This window comes from Urocampus carinirostris, chromosome 1, assembly GCF_059441175.1.
Source record: "Urocampus carinirostris isolate Australia breed hairy pipefish chromosome 1, RoL_Ucar_1.0, whole genome shotgun sequence".
Classification (NCBI taxonomy): Eukaryota; Metazoa; Chordata; class Actinopteri; order Syngnathiformes; family Syngnathidae; genus Urocampus; species Urocampus carinirostris.
In genome coordinates this window covers 30,228,583-30,250,718 of record NC_142349.1, presented here as the reverse complement: position 1 = coordinate 30,250,718, position 22,136 = coordinate 30,228,583, and the positions used below count along the sequence as shown (strand labels likewise).

At 37.7% G+C, this 22,136-nt stretch overlaps 1 protein-coding gene across 3 annotated transcripts in view; it reads left to right on the top strand.

The window, feature by feature from the left end:
- Positions 1–1,158: 1,158 nt before the first annotated feature.
- sugt1 (SGT1 homolog, MIS12 kinetochore complex assembly cochaperone) overlaps positions 1,159–22,136 on the top strand; it is a 32,359-nt gene continuing 11,381 nt past the window's right edge. Inside the window, exons 1-11 of one of the 3 annotated variants that reach the window (XM_088334477.1) lie at positions 1,159–1,464; positions 3,542–3,627; positions 3,723–3,771; positions 6,787–6,877; positions 7,082–7,151; positions 7,425–7,495; positions 9,094–9,147; positions 10,865–10,893; positions 12,991–13,016; positions 18,419–18,515; positions 19,699–19,806. In XM_088334477.1, coding sequence (XP_088190603.1) covers positions 1,450–1,464; positions 3,542–3,627; positions 3,723–3,771; positions 6,787–6,877; positions 7,082–7,151; positions 7,425–7,495; positions 9,094–9,147; positions 10,865–10,893; positions 12,991–13,016; positions 18,419–18,515; positions 19,699–19,806 — 696 coding nt within the window. In that variant the 5' untranslated portion in view covers positions 1,159–1,449. Of the gene's footprint in view, positions 1,465–3,353; positions 3,628–3,722; positions 3,772–6,786; positions 6,878–7,081; positions 7,152–7,424; positions 7,496–9,093; positions 9,148–10,864; positions 10,894–12,990; positions 13,017–18,418; positions 18,516–19,698; positions 19,807–22,136 lie in introns of those variants that run through there. The other 2 variants (XM_088334486.1, XM_088334495.1) reach the window with 2 other exon arrangements.

Below are 22,136 nucleotides of genomic sequence, written 5' to 3'. Positions count from 1 at the left end.
TTGAGTGTGTATGTGTAACATGTATTTTGGAATTACTCCTTATTTGTCAGCAAGTAAAAGTTAATTTAAAGAAAAAACGAAATGACCGGCTTTGTTGTTCAAATACCATTGCAGCTGAAATGTTCAGCAACACCATAGTCTAGGTTTTGTAGAGGTGCTAAACCTACTACTCTGAAGGTGTTCATAAGCAGGGCACAGATCCGTAAAGCACAGTTGCTCGTTGTAATCATTATAAATAATCACGAACTAGGAATTCCATTAATAAAGTTAGTGCTTCATGCAAAAAAAAACTAAGTAGTCTACATTACGTTATTACATGTTCAAACCATCCAAACTATTACATTAGTAACTTTTATCGCACTGAAGTCAATATTTTTAATTGCTAGTTTGTTGTTGATGGTTCCAGTTGCTTCACTTTAGATTTGCATAGTAGAAAAAAAGTTCCAAGTTAGAAAGAGTCTTTACTGTATGAGAAAAAATAAAGCTATTATAACTTAGAACAGTAGATTTTAAAAAATATATTTCTTTTTGCGCGTAATATTACATTATCATTGGTAATAAACTCATCGAAGGGACACCCAAAAACCTGTCTATGTATACAGTTCTGGAAAACATGGATGGGAGCCACATAACACAAAAACCAGGTCTTAACCATGACCCAACACAGAAGAATTTAAATGGTAGAAATCGAACAATTTATAATGACATTTCACTTCGTTCAGAACTTTATTTTGCGGTATGGATCGGTTAACAGCTGTTCTAGTTCCATATTATCGGAGTGAATATTCACTTACACATTTTTGCAGACCAGGGGCGTTTGCAGGGGGAGGCTTAAAAAGGTTGAGAAACCGTTATATAAATAATATTTCAATATTAGTATTTCGTTATGTCCCCATCCATCCATTATCTGCACCGCTTATCCTCAGTAGGGTCGCGGGGGTGCTGGAGCCCATCCCAGATGTCCTTGGGCAGTGGGCTGGGCACACCCTGAACTCGTTGTTTGTTATGTCTTATTTTCCTTAATATGAGTTTTATTTATTTTGGATTAATTGGAAAATGGTGAACATTAATTTACTTTATTCTTTCCTGAGTAGACCTCTTTCCAGCCTACATGATCACCAGATCACCACAGGATGCGTGTACAGTGTTGACCCAAGACAGCGACCATAGCAGTACGAGTTTGAATGGAGCGAGTAAAGATTTGTATGTTGAATTACGTTTTTAGTCACAATGTACAACCACGACAAACCGAGCTGTCATGTGTTTGGGTGCACAAATCGCAATTTTAGGGAACATATTTTTTTGCAATTCTCAGAGGAAACGGGCTACTTTTTATAAAGCAACGTAGAAATAACTGACTGGACCGAGAACATAGTTTGCCATGTCCGCATTTGAGGTGCCCGTTTAAATATTAAGTTAATCGTGGCGATCTGGTTTGGATTAACTTGAATGCTGAATGCCTTTGTAAGTATGCCTTAGTAAGTGTTGGGTAAATGCTAGGTGTTTGCTAACAATGACTAAGTTTGCAATTACTGGTGCGAACTGGTATAACTTTTAAAATATGATAATAACATAAACATTATTATTATTGTATATTTTATATAATATAGATTTTCCGTATTTTCTGCACTATAAGACGCACCGGGTTATAGGGCGCACCCCGAAAAAATTGTTTTTGGTCCTATTTTTGACATACATAAAACGCACCGGATTATAAGGCGCTACAATGGGAACGTGGACAAAACCGTCAGATAGTTCAGTCCAACTTATTACCCCCTTAACATTCCGAAAGCTTGCAAAGACGCAAATACGTGTCGAGAACACGTGCGGATGCGGTGTCCGTAAGATGTCACTCAAATGCATCGTTCCATCATTCGGAAGGTTAAAGTCTAGGGATTCAAGAAATGCTAACCATTCCTTAGTATCTATTTTCCTTTTCGCTCGCAACTTTACTGTGCATATGACAATAAACACTTGGAATTGAGTTGAATTTAAAAATAGGCACTCCATTCCATCCATTATCTGCACCGCTTATCACAGAAACATCGAGTTCAGTCTGAAACAAGATACAGGGACAATAAAAAACCCGGAGTAAGCTCACCGAAGTCGTTGTGTTCATAATAATGTGCAGGTAATGTCCTCTTATATCCGTTAGGGTAGTAAATCCAGGAGAATACAATATTTACAAATACAGAATAGAAAAAAATGCTTTCTCTATGCCGTCAGCCACGTGCTATACGCGTTCATCTTTTTCGGCCAATTGCAGGCTTTGTTTCGCCGTTTAAGCCAATGGCAGCCTGTAAATGATAAAAAAGGATCCGCCCCTTGACCTCCGAATAACTTTAGCCAATAGTGATCGATTCAACTGATGATTGACACATCTTTTTCGGCCAATTGCAGGCTTTGTTTGCCGTTTGAGCCAATGGCAGCCTGTAAATGATAAAAAGGATCCGCTCCTTGACCTCCGAATAACTTTAGCCAATAGTGATCGATTCAAATGATGATTGACACATTGGTTAGCCAATGAAACGCCGGTAAATAAATCCCAGCATACACTGCGTACTACTTGGCGTTCGGGGGAAAATCTAGTCGGCGGCTGCAAGTTAGTTGGAAAACTTTGCAATTTTAAAATTGATCCATAAATAAGGTGCACTGTATAATAAGGCGCATGGTGAGCTTTTGAAAAAAATAAAGGCTTTTAGGTGCGCCTTATAGTGCGCAAAATACGGTAATGATAACTCAGTATTGAATTGTTAATTATAACAGTAATTGTTAATTTATTGTTGTTATTTTTATTGAATCAACACTTGTCATGTATTTAAGGTGGGCGCAAGCCAAGGAAAGTCATTACTTCTCAAGTTTTACTCTTGTGCTAACTAAGCTTCTGAGCCACGATTTTCATCCATTTAATTTTCTGGCATAAAAATGTATTTTACTCCTTACCCTACCGATATGAACTGGTGTATATGATGTGAAAAAGTCACAAACAAAACTTCCCTAAAGTGGCTCGCACAATTTGTGCGTAGTGTCAACCATAATAACGTTTTTGTTGTTGTTGTTCTTGACTTTGATCACTAAAATAAAGTCGCCATCTTGCTGCTTGCACATATTTTGTGCCTATTCGAGATTATACTATTTACGATCCACGATCTTTTTCTGTCAACCGACTGGTTTGAACTGATGTTAAGTCTGATGTTCTTTCTCAACAATGAGGGTGCTGACAGCTGCACAACACTCGTTTATCTAGTCATTGCCAATAGTGATGAATAGTATAACTTTTGTTATTGTTTTTTTGGGGTTTTTTTTTTACGTCCGTCATGGTGTCGTCACGTGGGTAGGTGAAAAGGGTCAATATGTTTACTCGATGCTATAAACGTTTTCAACATCTCTTAGTTTTATTTTTTGGCTTTCGGTTCCTTTTTTTATTTTTGTCATTTAAACTGTCTTTCGTCAATTTCTACATAAAACACTTTGATTTCCTTAAAATACATCAATAAATACACTATTTAATTAAAAAAAGGGGGCGACTTCCGGCTTCTAGCAACTTCACCGGAAGTATCTACTAAGATTCTGGACAACATTGCTTCTTCCTGGCCACCAGGCTTCAAAAGCGATGGCGACTGATCTGTAAGTCAGTGAATAACAATTGTGATGTGAACTGTATCTATCAACATTTTAACGCATGTGTTCCACTTAAATTGCTTTTATCTCCTGCTGTTCAGGCGTTTCCCTGACAGCCTCATTGACGAAGACCCTCAGAAAGCTCTGGAGGTAAACATTTCGTTGCTTTCATCTAGTTTAAACTTAACAATTTTATGCACACTTACCGTCTCTGATTCGCAAATGTCTATTTTGTGACACGAGGCGCCAAACTATTGAGACTGACGTTAGCTAATGTTAGCTTTTGATTTCATTGACACGAGCTAGCATAGTTAGCCACAGTTGCTTTACACTTTTATTTTGTTTTTGGGAAGAAAGAGTTGTATGTGGTCACAAATATGAACAAAAGGTGCATATAAAAAATAAATTATTGATCTACTTTTAGATTTGGTGAGGTTCTGTAGGGTCCACGTTAAGGTTTGTTTTATTTGGGCTGTGTATCACCATGGCAACTTTCATAGTAAACTTCAGTTTTGCTCATGCGCGTTAGTAAAATAAAACGTACAGTTTAACTCATATGACCACTTGCAAACTGCCTTTTGATTATAGACCGCTTCATTTGCTACATTGCAGGAGGAAAATAACAACCTTTCAAAAAACACATTTTGAAAAACAGTACTAACCTACTGGTAGTTAATACAATTTCCTTTGCAGGTGATAGTATAAAATAAAATATCAGAAACACCGTGTAAAGAACCAGTTATCAAAGTTTTAATTACATACCATATCCTTTCTTTCCCAACTTTGCATCTAACGATTTGTATTACAAAATAAAATTAGCATAATTTATCTTTGTATTTAAGAAACATTCTTAACACACTTTTTAATTTAGAGTTGGTTTGTAGCAGACAACAATGCTGTCATCTTAGGCTAGGTTCACACTGCATAGCTTAATGCCAATTCCATTTTTTTGAGTGAAATCTTTTGGTCTTTTTTTGAGCTTGCTCACATTTCCAAATGAATATGACTTGTATGCAATTATCTCCTGTGTGAACGCCTCAAAAGTGTCTGTGTGTGCAGAGGAGGACACGTGACAGAGCACAATACGCTCATGTTTGCGGAAGGACTAATGGATGTTAACAGCAAAGTTTTGCCACCCTCAGGTCGGTGGCCTTTGAGGCGGGTGCCCGTCCCGAGCCCGGAATCTCACGGATTCGAGCTTTGTCTAAGTCATACCTAAGACTTGCAGCATTGTTAATAGGGCTCCACGGTTTTGGGGAAAAAACCCAATCGCGCCGTTTTTCCCAGATTAGTATTGCTATTTCAATACAATTTTTCGGTTTAAAAGAAAAAAACATTTTTCTGTGTGGATTTTTTAAAATTATTTATTTATTTATTTTTGAGTCCTAAATCATAGTGAGCAGTGTTTCCCATAGAATTTTGAGACCCCGGGGGGTGAACAGTCTCAAATATTCTCAAACATGCGCCCTCAAGGCCAATTGCATCCCGTGGAGTGATTGTTTGACGCCCCCATCGTAAGATGAAAGTTTAAGGACAGTTGTATTATTTAGCACCCCTTAGTGGACAATTTGGGGGTATTTCATACTTGTCCACGCATTTTAGTGTAGCATGAAATGGTGAAAGTAAGAAAAGGCCTGTATCAAATACAGTTCAAACACAAACCCAACTCCCAAAAAGATGAAAAAAAGAGTTTATTCGTGGGCGTCTCGTACTTGCACACAGAACGTAAGGAGCTTGACAGAGGCTTCAATGATGATTCAGGTCAAGAGATGGTGGCAGTGACTAAACATGTCCAAATTCTGGACAGTACCTTTTGAAAACAATTTTGATTAAACTGAAGTGTTATCCTTTTTTAAACTTGGTTATTTCCTTATGTTTTTGTTATTTTTAAATCATTTTTCCTAATACACAAAGGTATTTTATTTTTAAATGGTTTCCTTGCATTGATATGTAATATATTATCCTTATGTTTTCGGGATTTAAAAATGTGTCAATACTACTGATAATTGTAAATAATATGCAGAACTATAACCGCTGAGCAAAGTTTGTTATTGTAACGGGCTTATAGAAGGTTGTTAAATTAAGCAAACACTGGATAAGCCCACCTCCAAGCAACACAGTGATTATTTAGCAAACATTTCTCTCCATTTTTTTTATTCATTTAAAATCATGCTCAAAAATACTTTCCCTTTTAAAGGGACAGGGTGTATTATTTAGCACCTCCTAGTTGCAAAAATAATTCACTAAATAAATCCAATATTTAAGTAATATGCATTAATACATGAACTATCATATAAACATTTTTTAGAATAATAATGTGGGGAGCACGGCGGCGCAGTGGTTAGCACGTGTGCGGCACAGTTCTAAGGTCTTGGGAACCTCCTGTATGGGTTCAAATCCAGCTACCAGACTTACTGTGCAGAGTTTGTATGTTCTCCCCGTGCTTGCTTGGGTTTCCTCCGGGCACTCTGGTTTTCTCCCACATTCCCATTTCAGGTGGTGGATTGGCCGGTCCAAATTGTCCCTAGGTGTGAATGAGTGAGCGAGTTGTCTGTCCCTGTGTGCCCTGCGATTGGCTGGCAACCAGTTCAGGGTGTCCCCTGCCCACTGCCCGATGATTGCTGGGATGGGCTGCAGCACCCCCGCGACCTTGCTGAGGATAAGCGGTGCAGATAATGAGATGAGAATAGGTCAAGGAATGAACATTGATTTACATAACAGAAGCCTTCCCTTAATGGAGCCATCATAATTGTTTGCCATCTGGCTGATATGGCTTCCCCAAAAAAAACAAAAAGGCTTCCCCAAAAAATTGAACTAAAATGTCGGTTTTGGTCTCTTTGAGTTACCGTACTTTTCATTCATCCTTGTGCATTTTAACATTCATTTTCTGTAGCACAAAACAGCGACCGCTAGTGGTCACAAAATACACACTGTCCTTTCAAATTGCAATACTTAAATTTCACCCAACTACATTGATATGCATGCATGCATGGTGGCTTATTTGTATCCCTTAACCACTAAAGCCGTAGGGGCACCATTTCCTGCGGGGTGTCCTGGTGGCGGCCATCCCTCTTCAGGCCAACATATTTTTCCTCTCTGTCTCGAACTGGGGACCTTTCACGTGTTAGGCAAATGTGCTAACCACTGAATGTTTTCTTTTTGAAGGGACTGACTGAGGCTTTGCAACTAGACTCTGACAACACAGAGTTGCTCTGTCAACGGGCCTATGCTTACATTCTTCTAAAAAATTACAGCTGTAAGTTTGTGTTTCCAGCCTGTTACTCAAGTTTTTGAAACTAATTGCAGAATAGTAGGACTTAGTTTCTCTTTAAACAATTATTTAATCATTTTGGGTCTCTAAGAAGATACTGAACTGTAGAAAATGTGCTAACTCATTTAACAATTTCAGATTATTTGTTTTCAGAAAAGCCAATTCATTTTAAAAAGTTGTTACTTACAGGTGCTGTTAATGATGCCAAGAGAGTGCAGCAGCTGAATCCAGCCATTCCCCTGGCCTTCATGCGAACAGGGTGTGTATTAAGGGTTTAGCTGGGGGAGTGACGCTGTAACAAAAGTTAACATTTTTGTGGAAATTATTGACAAATTACATTCATTGTAAGTACAAAGTGCCCAAATAGGCTACTAAAAAAAAGTAATTGGTGATCTCTCATTGCTCTTTCTTTCAGTCACTCACGCTTTAGTTTGCAAAATTACTTAAAATCTTTGCACTAATGAACATTTGGGATGTTAAAAATGAGTGAACAATTTGCTTTTTTTTGTGACTAATGTTTTTCTACCTACAGAATAGCTGAGTACCATCTGAACCACTATGAATCCGCCCACGCAGCTTTCACCCAAGGACAGAAACTGGATGGTTGGCAATGTTTTTAGCATTTGCTTAGTTTTTACTCAACGAGTTCTCAGCAGTTTTTCAATACATACAATGTGTGCAATTTGGGGTTATTAGGCAATTCACCACAAACTGATTAATTGGACAAATATATACAGACGCTCCCCTACTTATGACCATTCGACTTACGTAATCGGTAGATACGAACATTTTTTTCGGGACGTCGAAAAATATCCGGACATTGCTGTAAGTTAGATTTTCCGAGTACAGGACATTACTGTAGTGCTTCTTTCTGTCATGTGGTGGCGCTGTGAGAGGTCACCCAGCATCCACTCTGAAGACGCAATCCGGGCTTCTACTTCCTAGTTCGTGTATAAACATATTACGTGTACTGTATCTCTAGCGCTAAGAACTTTGACGTTTTTATTGTTTAATGTCTCGTGCACCCATTTAATATGGTTGGTGTAAAGTATAAAGAAGAGGCGAGCAGTTTCTTTTAAAATGTAAGTGGAATAAGAAAGCTCGATGCGGTTGGGAAATGGTCGGAACGCTTTTTTCGGCCACTTTTTACCACGGGGGAAGACCTCTTGAAGCTTATCTTTCAAAAGTAAGTTAAACTTAACTCTATTTATCTTCATATATCATGTTATTACATGAAATGTTTACTTTTTTGTACAAAACAATACAGGTTACTTATACAAGCCCTAAACTTACTTATATAAACCTTAAACATACATTCCATACAAAATATAGCACTGAAGCAACTTATGAACGAATTCAACTTACAAACGATGGTCCTGGAAACTATCTCGTTTGTAAGTAGGACACCGTCTGTATGTCATTCGGGTTCCTAATTGACTTAAGTCACGTAAAAAGCTAAGTGGATATTGAATGAATGAATCGGGTTATGGCGTAGCAGTAGACCAGACCTGCAGCCAGGCTATTGCTTGCCGTCCACCACTGCCTCAGTTTATTCTCAGACGCCATAACAATCCACGCAGCACCCTTTCTGCGTTCTTCTGACTTCCCATCGTCGGATTTAATTGATGAATTCATTTTCAATGTAACGTGCCTTCTAAAAGCTAGTGGGCGCTGTGCTTCTTAGTTTTTTTAGATTCATCGTCGTTGACTGCACATGCCTTGGCTGTTTTGACAGACTGCAAACAACAGCCTATCACAGTCGCACACACAGACCTTCACACCCACCCAGCACAGAGCACCTTCCCTATTGCGCTGTATGCTGTTTATTAGATACACAATGACATTGATCTCAAAGACAATAAAGACGAATTAATTAAAAATCTGAGGAGGAGTGTACCCAGCGATAACCGAAGCGCTAAGTAGTGAGGGGTCTCTGTCATACTAATAATAACAATGTTCATAATTAGAATTTATTTAGTTTATGATGCACTTTACACTCATATAAATCTGCAAGTGTCAAGTGCATGAGCAAATGGGAACTCCAATACGGATACTTGAATCAAAAACTAGTCCAGAATCTAAATTTCCCCCAGATTAGTTTGCTGAGCACTTTTGTCCTCATTCGCATGTAAAGGATTTTTTTTTTTTTTCTCGTGTAAAATTCTTACTTAATAATTATCCCAATTTTGTATTTCTTACAGCTTCTGAAAAATCATTTGAGGTTTGGATCCTTCGATGTGAGGAAATGTTGGGTGGTGAGTATTTACCAAATTGACTTTGATTTGATGAGTTTAAAATTTCAGATAATGCAACCTCCTATTTCTGCAAATGTATCCAGTAACTCCTTTTAGTTCTTTACAAACCATTATTAGTTTTGGACCACACGTTCAACAAAATCAAATATCTTGGCCGTATGTGGTTGGTTTATATTTATTTTTGGGATTGGTATCCATATTAGGGCTTTTCCCAGAAAACTTTCTGAGCCTGGTGGTCAGGGATGGGACAGGCTGTGAATTCCTCTTACTATTATATTAGGTCTATATTTTCGGACGAAAAAAGGGGGCTTGGTTTATTCATTGTTAGTCTGGTGACCTACCAGGCTTAAAAGGCACTGGGGAAATCCCCGAATTGTAATGTCCGAAATTGATTTGATTTATATTTTGATTAACATAGTTTAACCTTATTCATTTTTATCAATTTTTCATATTATGGGCTATGAAAAAAGTTGGTAGCATTTCCCAGTGGTAGAGAACTCCCTCCAATTGAAAATGTAAGCCACAGATTAGCCTCATTTTACCCAACACTGATATGGGGTGAGATTTGTCTCAATAATATTGATACATTTTGTTCAGATCCACAAATATATTCATGATTTACTCAAGAACTAGAAATAATTGGTTTTCTGATAAAAATGCACATGCAAGATTAAAATTTGCATATGTAAATTACTCATGTATTTGTAGATCTGCTAAATACATGATTCCCTACAAAAATGTAGACCTATATTTCTAGACGGCGCCAGAGCAACCATACTTCAGAGCAAAAATCGACAGAATTTTGGGCGTCTGGCTGCTTTTTTGTCACTGTTAATGATATGAATAAAAAGCAAAAATACATTAACTCTCATTAAATGTGTTTTTTTAAAGAAACTTGAGAAATTTGCATTTGTTCTACATAATATGAGCATTGCCTAGAGGAAGGTGACATGATTGTCTGCCATCTTACTGCTACAGGTACATCCAAAAACTGAAAGGCTTGGCAAAATAAGAAAATGGTGCGGTTTGGTCACTTTGGGGATACGTAGTTTTGAACCTTTTTTGTGCATTGTAGCACTCATTTTCAGTTGCACAACACAATACAGTGACATTTAGTGGTGAAACATTACACAGTGTCCCTTTAAAGCCAAACTTTTGTTCAATCATTCCTGAATTGCTTATGACTAAAATGGTACTGTTAAGATGATGCCAAACATTAAACTGTACAAGTTTTGTTTATCAATAACAATGAATTTTTGGTGGGCGTTTAAGAGTTGGGAAGCATGTCGGCTAAAACAGAAGTTTGCTGTTCAGTTAAAGACTATTATTATGTTGCCAGGACCATCGGTGCAAAGATTTTTGTCGATCATGCGTCTTCCAGCTGGTTCTGATTTATTATTGTTGTAGTCCCAATTAGTGATCCCATTCATAAACCCACAAAGACAAAAGACTCATCTCCATCCTCACCTAAGACATGATTGAGACAACATAACATGCTTTTCTTCATCTCCTCTATCCGTGTTGACCCTATTTTGATACTAGTGAATAATGTATGATTGGTTGAATTGGGATCAGGCTGCTTGTACGCTCAAGGGTGGCATCCAGTCAACAAACTGGTGTTTTGTTTGTGTTGCATGTATCTGTCAGCACTTTTCCAAAAAACACCATGGAATTGACTGTCTTAAATAGTTAAAAACTTATAATTTTCGTCCCGCAGATAAGACTCACAACGGCAGCGTTGACGCGGTGAGTTTTTCTCTTCATTACCACCAGGGAGAGTTGTTATCCTCTGCATCAGGGCTCTCTAACCTTTTTTAAGATGAGAGATCCTTTTTCTTTTTAGCGCAAATGGCATATGTATTTGTATAACAACTTATTAGTTTGTTACTAAGTGGTTACAACGTTATTATCAGTTAAATTCTTGGAAGTAAGACTTAGTCAACCACTTAAAAATTGTTTTAATAGAAAATCATACTGACCAGCACTGGCGAGCTATTTTCAGATCAGGTCTGCTAGCACCTCAGCTTGTAGGGACACCACGTTGGAGACCCCTGTTCTGCACCGATAACATGTTTGTTTTGTGTACACCAGCCTTACAATGTTGCACTTGACAAATTTCAGTGACTCGAAATCGTACAGGTTAAGCTAAAAATAGCATTTCCCCATAAAATCGTTAAGAATTTTATGGAATAAACAAAGCAGTCAGACACACCGATCAATTCTGTGTGAGTAGATGCACAGTTCTGGTTAAAAAAAGCTGATTTCTCTGTTAGAAAAATAGTATTTTAGGTGGACTTCTTTTTGAATAGGTGTAAAAAAAAAAAAATACTTACCGTAGAGCAGTTCAAAACTCTCACTTGACCCATTGCTGCGAACAGGCTTGTTAAGGATCCTTGTTTTGGTTCCATTATTTTTCATATTCTTACCAGGACTGCAAAATGCTTGTCACACTTAATTGTCATTTCGACGACAAAATTTAGATTTTTCTTATTGTCTCTATTTTTAGCTGCTATTTCTGTCCAATGTACAAATTCAGCACCAGTAATCATGTAAAGAAGACTAACCAAAGGCCCACACGCATGTACCATTTTGTAAACAATGGTCAAAGAAAATAATGCTTAATTAAATAGAATATTATTCAAACAATCCAAATCAGTAAAATACATTAAAAACATATAAGTTGACAGGTATGCAAAGTCGCAGACTACCTTTACATGCAGGCATTAATCCAATATGAAACTGATTATTGCCAATATTCCCATTATATAAAGCCTGTAAACACTCACAATAAACAGATAAAGGTCTTACTCAACTGCCATTTTCCCGATTGCAATTATGGGGTTAGTCTTTTTGTTTTCCAATTGCTTGGGCTTGCTGAGTATTGTGCAAATACACTGTTTTCCTCAACACGGGATATTTTCATGACCCGAAGCACTGTGGGACACAAACTCTAGCGGACAAAAAACGTCTAAACGTGTATTCGTGAATTTCTTTGGGATATTTCAGTTGTATTTTCTGCCCCTAATGTGAAAATACCATAGGTGCCACCCAGTTTTAGTGGATGTCACAGTTGTATCCATCCATGTCTAGTGTAAGCCTATACTTATGAATTGCCACTTACAAGCAAATCTTGTAAACACACTATGCTGCAATGGAGCTCACTTTTAGAGCGTGGAAGAACTCCCCCTTTTGTAATGTCAAAAGTCAAATACAGAAAAATAATCAAAAATACTTAAATTACGCTCGTGCATCGCCTCTTTTCAATCTGATTATGCCCAAACACATTTAGATAGATAGATCGATAGATAGATAGATAGATACTTTATTCATCCCCGTAGGGAAATTCACACTTCCAGCAGTATCCTTGTGTTGAAAATAATACGATAATAAAGTAAAATAATTATAATACATAAATACCCAATGTATCGTGTTGATATAGAGTATTTAGATAATGCTCCATAAAATACACACTGTAATAAAAATACGGTAATATTCAATGTGGGGGTGTGGTTTAATATGGCCCTTTACTCCCCCGGGTGGAGTTAAAGAGCGTCATGGCATGAGGAAGAAATGATCTCCTCAGTCTGTCCATGGAACAAGACTGTGGCAGCAGTCTGTCGCTGAAGCTATTTATGCGGGGTTATCAATTTTTTATTTAGGCATGTAACTATTCATACAGAATGCCCCAGAAGTCTAACATCTATTTCCAATAGGATTATAGCCTGCATGTCAACATAGTCCATTTTTTATTATTTTTTTCTAGAAGTTTGTTAATTCTATTTGTCTGATATTATTTTTCCTTTTTCCCATGTTTATTTTTGGATTTGGGGCTACATGATACAGCAAATGCAAGAAATGCCACGTTTGAAGTAAGTGTACCAATTGTTTTTATAGTTTTTGATGCAACGTGTGAACGAATATTTATCATATTTAAGGAGACTAATCACAACAGCAGAGAGAAACTTCAAAAGCTCTAGAATTTTGCCCGGGGCGTGTGTGTGTGCGTTTTGCAATATTTCAATATTTCAATTGCAATAATATATTAAATCCAGCCAATTCAAGGATTTTGACACATCTTTTAAGGCCTACAGAGTACAGAATATTGTGTCAGGTCTAGAGGTTGACCGATTATCAGGTGGGCCGATTATCGGCGCCGATATTACTGATATCGGTGTCAAAATTTTATTCATATGGTCGGGTTTTTTTTTTTTTTTTTAGCTCTCGAAAGCGACACAGCTCTTTCTTTGTTGTTCTGACTGGTTCTAAAAAATGAGTGCCCACATTTTTTTTTTAGTTTGCAAGCTTCATTGACATTTCCATTTTTTTTGCACTTTTTGTTTTAAATCATGCAAGTTGTTTTTGTTGATTTATTTTAAAGAAAAAAATCCGGGAGCTATTTATGTACCTTTTATACGAGTTGCGGCTAAGCCTTATTTTTTTTCCTTCACTGTTAGTTTTAAGTTTAAGTGAAAGAAGAGTCATGTTAGTTGTGTTAAAATTCAAATGTATTTAATGTATAGGGTTTTAGATGGTTATAAAGTTGTACCTTAATTTATAATTTAATCTTAATTTATAACATATTGTTTCATTATGAATAATTAAAAATGTCTTGCTCCAATTTTTAAGCTTTTCAACCAAATTAAATATCTGTTATCGGCCTCATCTCAATACTAATAATTGTTATTGGCCCTTAAAAACTAAAATCGGTCGATCGCTAGTGACGTCTATACAAACATACTCTACTAAATAAAAGATTCGACTTTCATTTTTTTGGCAGGGAAAAAACTTCTTCTGATTCAGTTTTTGAGGAATTTGCATGGAAATTTGGTATTTGGTTTCAGCGAAGTCATACCTTTCTTAATCAATTTCTAGAGGATCTGGCAATGTGAAAATGCTGTCTGTATGCAAGCAATCGCAATCGGATCATGAACTCAATTTGGGAGTACTACTCATCATCCAATGTCAAATAAGGGCTGTACAACAAGTTCTCTTGGACACCAATTTTTCTGGGATTTAATCGGTATTTATCAATACAGATGTCCAAGCAGGTTTGATTTTCAGTAGCAGAACTGTGACTTCAAATGTCCGTGACTTCATCAAGTGTGTGCAGCAGCCACTGATTTGCATCACTCTTTGAGTCACTGCCAGTGGTTCTCACTTTTGTAATTCCATGAATGAATTACCTCGGAAAAGTTTGATTTCGTTATATATTTTATGTTCCGGTCCGGAGCCTTTGCTCTGAAACTTCTGGTCTACTAGTGATCCCAAGAGCCAAGAAGAGATCCGTAGGTTCGAGAGTGTTCTCCACTCGGGCCCCGGTGCTGTGGAATGCTCTTCCCCCTGAGATTCGATCCACAACCCCAGTGGAAATGTTGAAATCTAAGCTTAAAACACACTTCTATTCTATAGCATATGAATAACCTATATTTTATGTTGACAATATCTGTGTATTATTTGCCCTCATGTAGGTTTTAGATTAGGGGATGGTGTCATAATAGTCTGTGGTTTGCAATAATCCGTGTTTTGTGAAGCCCTTTGAGACTCTTTGTGGTTAAGGGCTATACAAATAAATATGACTTGACTAGCTTGATAGCCTTGTATTTTGTAGATTTTATCTAATAGCTTTCAACTCACTGATATCTTCTTTACATCGCATTTCCTCTACGTCAAGTTGACCTTCTCACATCCAAATAGGGGGCTTATTAGTAAGTTATTCAGTATAGTAACTGAATGGCTTGATTTTCACAGCAGTGATAACAAGACATTGTTGCGTGTTTTTCATAGCAATCATAAAATGTCAATGCCACACAATGTTAGTGTGCCCCTGACGGTAGGGGTAAAGTATAGGGCCTGGGTTCGAGCTTAAAATGACAAGACGGGCCAGGCTGCACTTCGGCGCCGAACTGTTTATTTTTGCGCTGCACTCTGAAGTGCAAACTGGATTTGAGGGTCTCTGCCCGAAATAAACACAAAGCTGCGCACTTCTGCGCCGAAACCCAGATTTCGTCATCGAAGTACGCACAAGAAAAGCTTTTGGGTTTACTTCGAGCTCGGTCCTTCAACTCAAATTAATCGAGCGGGTTCGGGCTTGTATACCCCGCGGGCCAGTTCGGGTCTGGCAGGATCTTGCCTCTACCTGACAGCTATTTAACTTCAATGGCACTCAAAGGGTTAATGATCCTGTTTTCAGCCATGTGTACTTATGGCTCAAATTGAGGTCAAGGTGCCCTGGAGATTGATTTTAAACTTCATGTGACTAAAAACATTTACCAGAAAGTTATTTGTACATTTCCATGGTGGTGTCTCTTGCATAGCAAAATGTGGGCATTATTTTTGCGTAAAGATGTTTTCCTTTGTGGATTTACCTAATCCTTTAGGGCAGAGGTGGGCAACCTGGTCCTCCTGTGGCCGCATGTTTTTGTAGGTTTGTGTTTTTCAACTCAAGTGATTCAAATGATCAGCTTGTGGGCAAACTGACAGGAGCTTGAAAACTTATTCAGTGCCATAATATATAAATGCGTTTTCAGAAGGATTGTTCCTGACTGCCAAAACGTAAGAATACACTTTTTTCGTTTGTTTGATTTTAAAATATATACAATATATATCAAATCTTACACCCCTAAATCATAATAGTAACTTAATCATGAGCCTCCAAAAAATCCCAGCCCTATAGCTACGGCATACTTTTTATACCATTAATTTAATAGTCCACACACTGAGAGAGTTGTTTTTCTACCATGTGGTACCTGACTCCCAGGTGTAAAATAATCTATATTACTAAAAAATTAGTAAAACATGTATTTCATTTATGTCAAAGCTGTTATTTTCAATTTTTTAATACAGAAAGCCTTTTTGATTTTGTCTAATGCAAATCAGATTCAGACTGCTGTGATGAGATATTTTACCTGTGTTTCAAGATTTTTTAATTTTTAATTTTTTTAAAGTGTGGAAGGATTAATCCCCGAACTTTCCGACGCCCGGCCGTGAGACAGTTGAAAAGTTGTCTTCACGATGTCACCAGTCACTGAAATACTTCATGCAACATATTAATGGAAAAGCTTAAACTCTTGGGATTTATTTCAAAATGTACTCATCACAAAAACATGACAATTAGTCTGAAACGGGATAGCCAAAAATTATAAAACCGGCACAGCTCACCAATATTATGCTCTTGTAGTCATCTGATTATAGGATTCCGCGCAAATACTCGTATCGGAGACCTTCCGGTGAATCCAACAGTGTAAAATACTTACTCCAAAACACAATAGTGCCGACAGATTTTATTTTAAAAGTGCGCCTTAAAGCAATCCTGCATAGTTTCACGATTCTATTCGTGATAACTGTTTCCCTCCATGATTGTACTTTAGAAATAAACCTTCTCGTCAGATGATTTCCAATATGGCCGTTGGCATCTGACTTTATTGATTGACATTTTCTGCCAAATGCAAGCTTTTTTTCACGGTCCTTAGCCCTTGACATCTTTAGAGGGCCTGTATTAGGGAAAAAAAACGAAATGACCTATTTTTGCCTTAAAAATCTTTAGCCAATAGTGCATGATTCAAATGTTGATCGACACATTGGTTGGCCAATGAAATCTGAAAAGAGCAATAAACGTGAGTAATACCACTCACGATTCATTTTCACGCACCATTTATTAAGCAAAGTCGATCTTTGTTGGTCAATCATTTACAACTCTTTAACGTCTTTAAATTGGCCAAAGTAAAATACAAAGTTGCAAATGTTTTCAGAGATGATACGAAGACCCAATATTAGTGTTAAGAGTAAGCAAATAACCAATATTTGAAGCAGATATTCATTTGCTGTAAAAGCGCTAAAGATTTTCTAAAATGCAAAAGGAAACAACTGAATTCAAATAAAACTTTAATAGCTCTCTGAAATTTTTAAGAATAAGAATTTCAAAACAAATAACATGACAAATCTTTCACTTAAACCAAAAACTAACACTACAGGAAATAAGATGAGGCCTAGCAGCAACTCGTATTAAGGTGCCTAAAAAACTTGAATGGGTCCCTGAAACGTTTTACAGTAAATAAATTACTATTTCAACACAATTAAAATGACTAATCTTTCCCTCTAATCTAAAACTAACTGTGCAGGAAATAAAATTGTGCCTAGTAGCAACTCGTATCAAGGTACATAAAAACTTGAATAGCTCCCTGTTTTTACCATAAATATAAATGTCAATACAACCCACTTGACTTGAACTAGTTTAAAACAAAAAGTGCAAAAAGCAATGGAAATTTCAACAGAGCTCGAGAATTAAAAAGAATGAGCACTCCTGTTTTAGAGCCAGTCTAACTAATGTTATAGTAAGAGAGCTAATTGCTTCTACTCTAGCATGCTTTTTATGCTCTCTCAATCACAAACACACATGCTTGATTGACAAACTCATGTTATGATACGAGCTAATATATGTCTCCACTTAACGTGCTTCTAATAACAAGTTAACTACTCTTCTTACACTATCTCTTAGTCACACAAATGTTTCTACCACGAACTTTTTAAAATGTCAATATTTTCAGCGGCTTGATTCACATCGGCATGTCGGGGAGTTAGAGCTGGCTCTCTGCAGTGTCGGAAAAGCTTTTGCTTCAGTGGCTCCGCCCCGTTCACTTATCCAATTTCAGGGTTCGGGGTGAGTAGCGAGTTGAGATCAGGGGAGGGTGTGAGTGGAAGAGGCCAAAAGAGAGCTCTGCTGCCTAACTAATCTGCCCTTGAAATGATTAAATAGGCCGATACCAATGTCCGTCATATTCCCAAATAATGCAGTTAATCGGTCGACCTCTACTGTAAACATGTCGTCTCCAAATGGCCTCTTTTGGAAACGCCTAGAACCTACCATTGGAAAAATGTGTAAAACACAATATTTATTTAGTCTTTCAGATTGTGATCAAATTTGACAAGGTACTACCAGGTAGGGCTTCAAGCGATTGTCTTGCCTGTTTTCCATCCTATATGCCCATGCTTCACCCATTTGCAGGCTTTTGAAAATCCAGGCAAGAATAAAAATCTATTTCTGTGTGTTCAAACTCAGACGTTACTCAATGTTAGTGATTATTTTAGTTTGGGATGAATCTTCAGTGTGTTACCTTCTTAAGAGACCAAAACCGTCCATAGTCTCCAAACATTTTAAGAACAGCATTCAATTTAGTGTGGGTACATCTTGGATTGGGATTTTAGGCAAATTTTAAAGGGATGTTAAGGGGTTAATTTTGTGCGATGTTGTCAAAACCTTTTTTGTCACTTGTAGACATGACTGGTACCAAACAGAATCTCAAGTCATCGTCTCAGTCATGGTACGGAATGTACCCAACGACAATGTGAGCGTCAACTTCTTGGAGAACGAGGTACTGAATATATTCACTCCTCTGATTTAATTAGCGTATCTCATCCGTTTCAGATTATCTGCTTGTAAAATTGAAACTTAACTGGCAGAAAGTTTGCCTCTCCTCTGTCCGTGACTGGAACTTGACTATCCATTTGCCCACATCCACAGTTCCCCATTGGCCAACTATGCTGCAAGTGGCGCCTTGTTAACGTTGCCCCCAAAGTACAGATCTGAGAACAATTTAGCCTCTCCACATTCGCCAACCTCCTAATTGTCTCAAGGAGGTGCGACTGATCTGTGAACATCCCCAATGCGTCCCAGCCCCTAGGGAGAAAAGTCTGCCTCTCCCCTGACTGCAAGGCACCCTAGGGAACAACTTTCTTTTTTTCTTCACATAATACAAGAATAAAAAGTGGAGTTTACCCTCAAGTAATGCTTGTTCTAAATCACACAGTCACATATCTGTATTTCACACCCGAGCTCTCTCTGTGGGGTGAAGGCAGATACGTTTGCGGTTTTATTAGGTCACTATATACAAATGAAATTAAAGATGAAAGGCATGAACTCCATTTCTTTTCCCTGTTGTAAGGGTTTGCTGCAGCCATATACCTACAGACAGCACAAGAATTGTGAACACATTGAATATTCAAGCTGATTGTTTTAAGAATTGCCGAAAGCTACCGGATAACTGTCTAAGCTTTTGTCCCAGATGACTTGCTTCTTGGATTAGCTTGATTGAATCAGGGCCATTGTGTTTTCAGCTTTGTAACCTAGAATACACACTTGTAGCGAGTTTCTAGTAATTTTCTACACAAGGGCAATTTTTGGCTCATGATAAGTGTGGGGATTTGAACTAGTGCCAATGTTGTCTGGCTGTAAGCTAAGAAGCCATCCATCCACTCCTGATGACTGACAGGCTGTTAGGACCTGTCTGACCCTCCATCGTCTTTAATCACTTCGCGGCTAAAGGGGACAGCAGCAGAAATCTGGCTGCAGTGCTAATGGAATCTGATGTTAGCTCTTCAGAGTGTGTGGATATTCTATATTGTTGATGCTTACAAGAATTTACCAGAATGTATAAACAGTGTTGGTTATTCTCCTGTAATTCCACATATTTTTGTATGTAATGCACATTTATGGTTAAGATGTTTGCAAGAAAATACATACTGTATACCTACTTAACATGCATGTTTTTTCTGTAGCTCTCAGCCTCAATTAGGCTGGCATCAGGGGAAGGCTACAAACTCAAACTCAACCTTCTACATCCTATCGTCCCACAACAGAGTACCTTCAGGGTCCTCACCACTAAGGTAAGATATATCTGCTTAGACTGTGTATTTAGAACGACTTTTAAAACAAGGTCTGAAGATTTATGGCGGAAGATGAGAGACCAGTTATCTTTCCACAACAAGTAAAAAAACTTGTAAAGTTCAAACAGGTGCTCGAAATCCTTGAACATGCTTACATTACAATGTTGTGTTCTCAAGGTTTGAAAAGTTGTAATTTTTGGGTGAAGTGTCGGGTTATGATTGAAATTGTTGCAAAATTTTTCGGTAATCTGACTCGATAGACCACGAATTAAATAAGGACAAAACAAGTCTGTTTAAAAACAACACAAACATTTCTCTCTGGTGGTTTTGCTTGGTCATTAAATTCTTCCCTTGTGATTAATGGCAGTTTGTAATAGTTGGCATGGCTTTGTCATGTGAAGCGTCATTGCCCTCTGCGTTAATCAAGAATTATTATTAACAATATAATAATGTATTATATCGTCCATGAATGGTCCAGGAGAAAAGGAAAAAATGGCTTGTATTTGGCTATGAAAAGTGTACGAACCCTGAAAAAATCTCAATGTGTAAAGAAACATTTCCATTAGAAATATAAGTGTATGCACATGCACACAGATGCATGACAACGCCACAGACTAGTGTGATCTGCATTTGTTTCCTTCATGTATCTGGATAATAAGGGATATTTACATGTCTGTTGCTTATAATTGGGGATTTGCATTCAGGACAGAGAACAGAGCCCAGTGCCAGTTTGTCAATTACATTAACAACGTATAACTGCACCTCTAATTAGTAACAGGAGAGATGCTTGCTGCACTATTACTGTATCTTCCATGTAATTATTATTTCCAGGGGAGCCTCTTCATGTAAAATAGGCTCAGAGTAAATCAAAAGTGTTTTCATTTTTTTGTCTTGGATAGGTAGAATGCAACAAATCCAATTACCTAATTAGAGATTTAATTTTCGGTGTGATCGCGCAGCCCTAATTAATGGGGAATAGATGTTACTGCTTTACACGAGTTTTGACTGGAAGAATCTAAATGCATTCACAGCTTCCTCATGCCTCGCAGTCATGTATGGCTCTGAGCAATTACTGTCATATTTGTTCATTTGCAGTAGGCTTGAGGCTGATTATTATATGATTGATCAAAGCATCTCTAAAAATGTTACTTGTTAAAGAAAAACTACACAGACTGAGACGCCTTAAGCCTAATGCCGTTAAAGTTCTCTCATGAAAAAGGCCAGAGAAAATCTTCTCTGGCCGTACACAATGAGGTCGAAGATTCACTTGAATAACCCCAAATCCTCTGTCCTGTTCATGCAATCATACAGGCAGCACTCATTTTGAGTTCCTTGGCGCTTTTAAAGTGATTAAAGGCCTAATGAGCGCAAGGGGTACCATTTTAAAACTATAAACTAATTACTGGGTATTACAGTTTGATGTGTGCTAATGACTGTGTGTGGATTCAAAGGTTTGCCTGCTTTCAGGTTTCACCCTCAGCATAAAGACTAAAATTTCTTTTGTCCCATTTTCTTGGCGCAATTTTCAGGGTTAACAATGGTTCATGAAACCTTCGCCAATGCGGGGTCAAGCTAGAAAAAAATGTCTCCACTTAAGTGGTCAGTCAGAATGAAGGAAAGTTCATGTTTGAAGAAAGTATTTCTCATGTTGAGGTCAGAGGGAAAAATCTGAAAGCAGCACTGAATTGTTCAAGTCTTCTCCGTAATTGGATGCACATTGTCTCCGATTCCTGTGGAGGCTAAGCTGCACAGAAATAGAACCATTGCTTTTCCATTACAACTCTGTACTTAACATGCCAGAAGTTTACATATCTGCAACTTATATAATGGCCGAGTCTGAAAGACTGCAAATCTTAAGTGATTTTTGGGAGGTTCTTTCACATCTACACATGTTTTATTACAACTTCTTTCATGCTTTCTTTGACATTTCCTTCTGCTCGTCTTTGGCAGAGCTTTTGTCACAAATGAGCGCACACACCACATTTCTTAGCCTCTGTTTCTACAATGATACAAGCACACATTTATGGACTGTCTACAGGGTAATGCGGCAGTGTTCAAACTAAGGCTTTCCCTCAAAGTTGTGACTATTTGCTTGGTCCACTGGGCTCCTCTGGCATACATGGCACTTAGGTATGCGCACACACAGCCCTCATTGGGAATACAATTCCAAATGGACATTTTAATATGGCTATATGCACACTCTGGAATTACAATGCGAGCGAGCTGCACAACCTATTACAAGCCTTTTTTTTTTTTCATTTTACTGGAACTTTTTTTTTTTTCAAACCTCTGAAGCCATTTGTGAGTTTAAGGTAATTTTAGACTTAAAA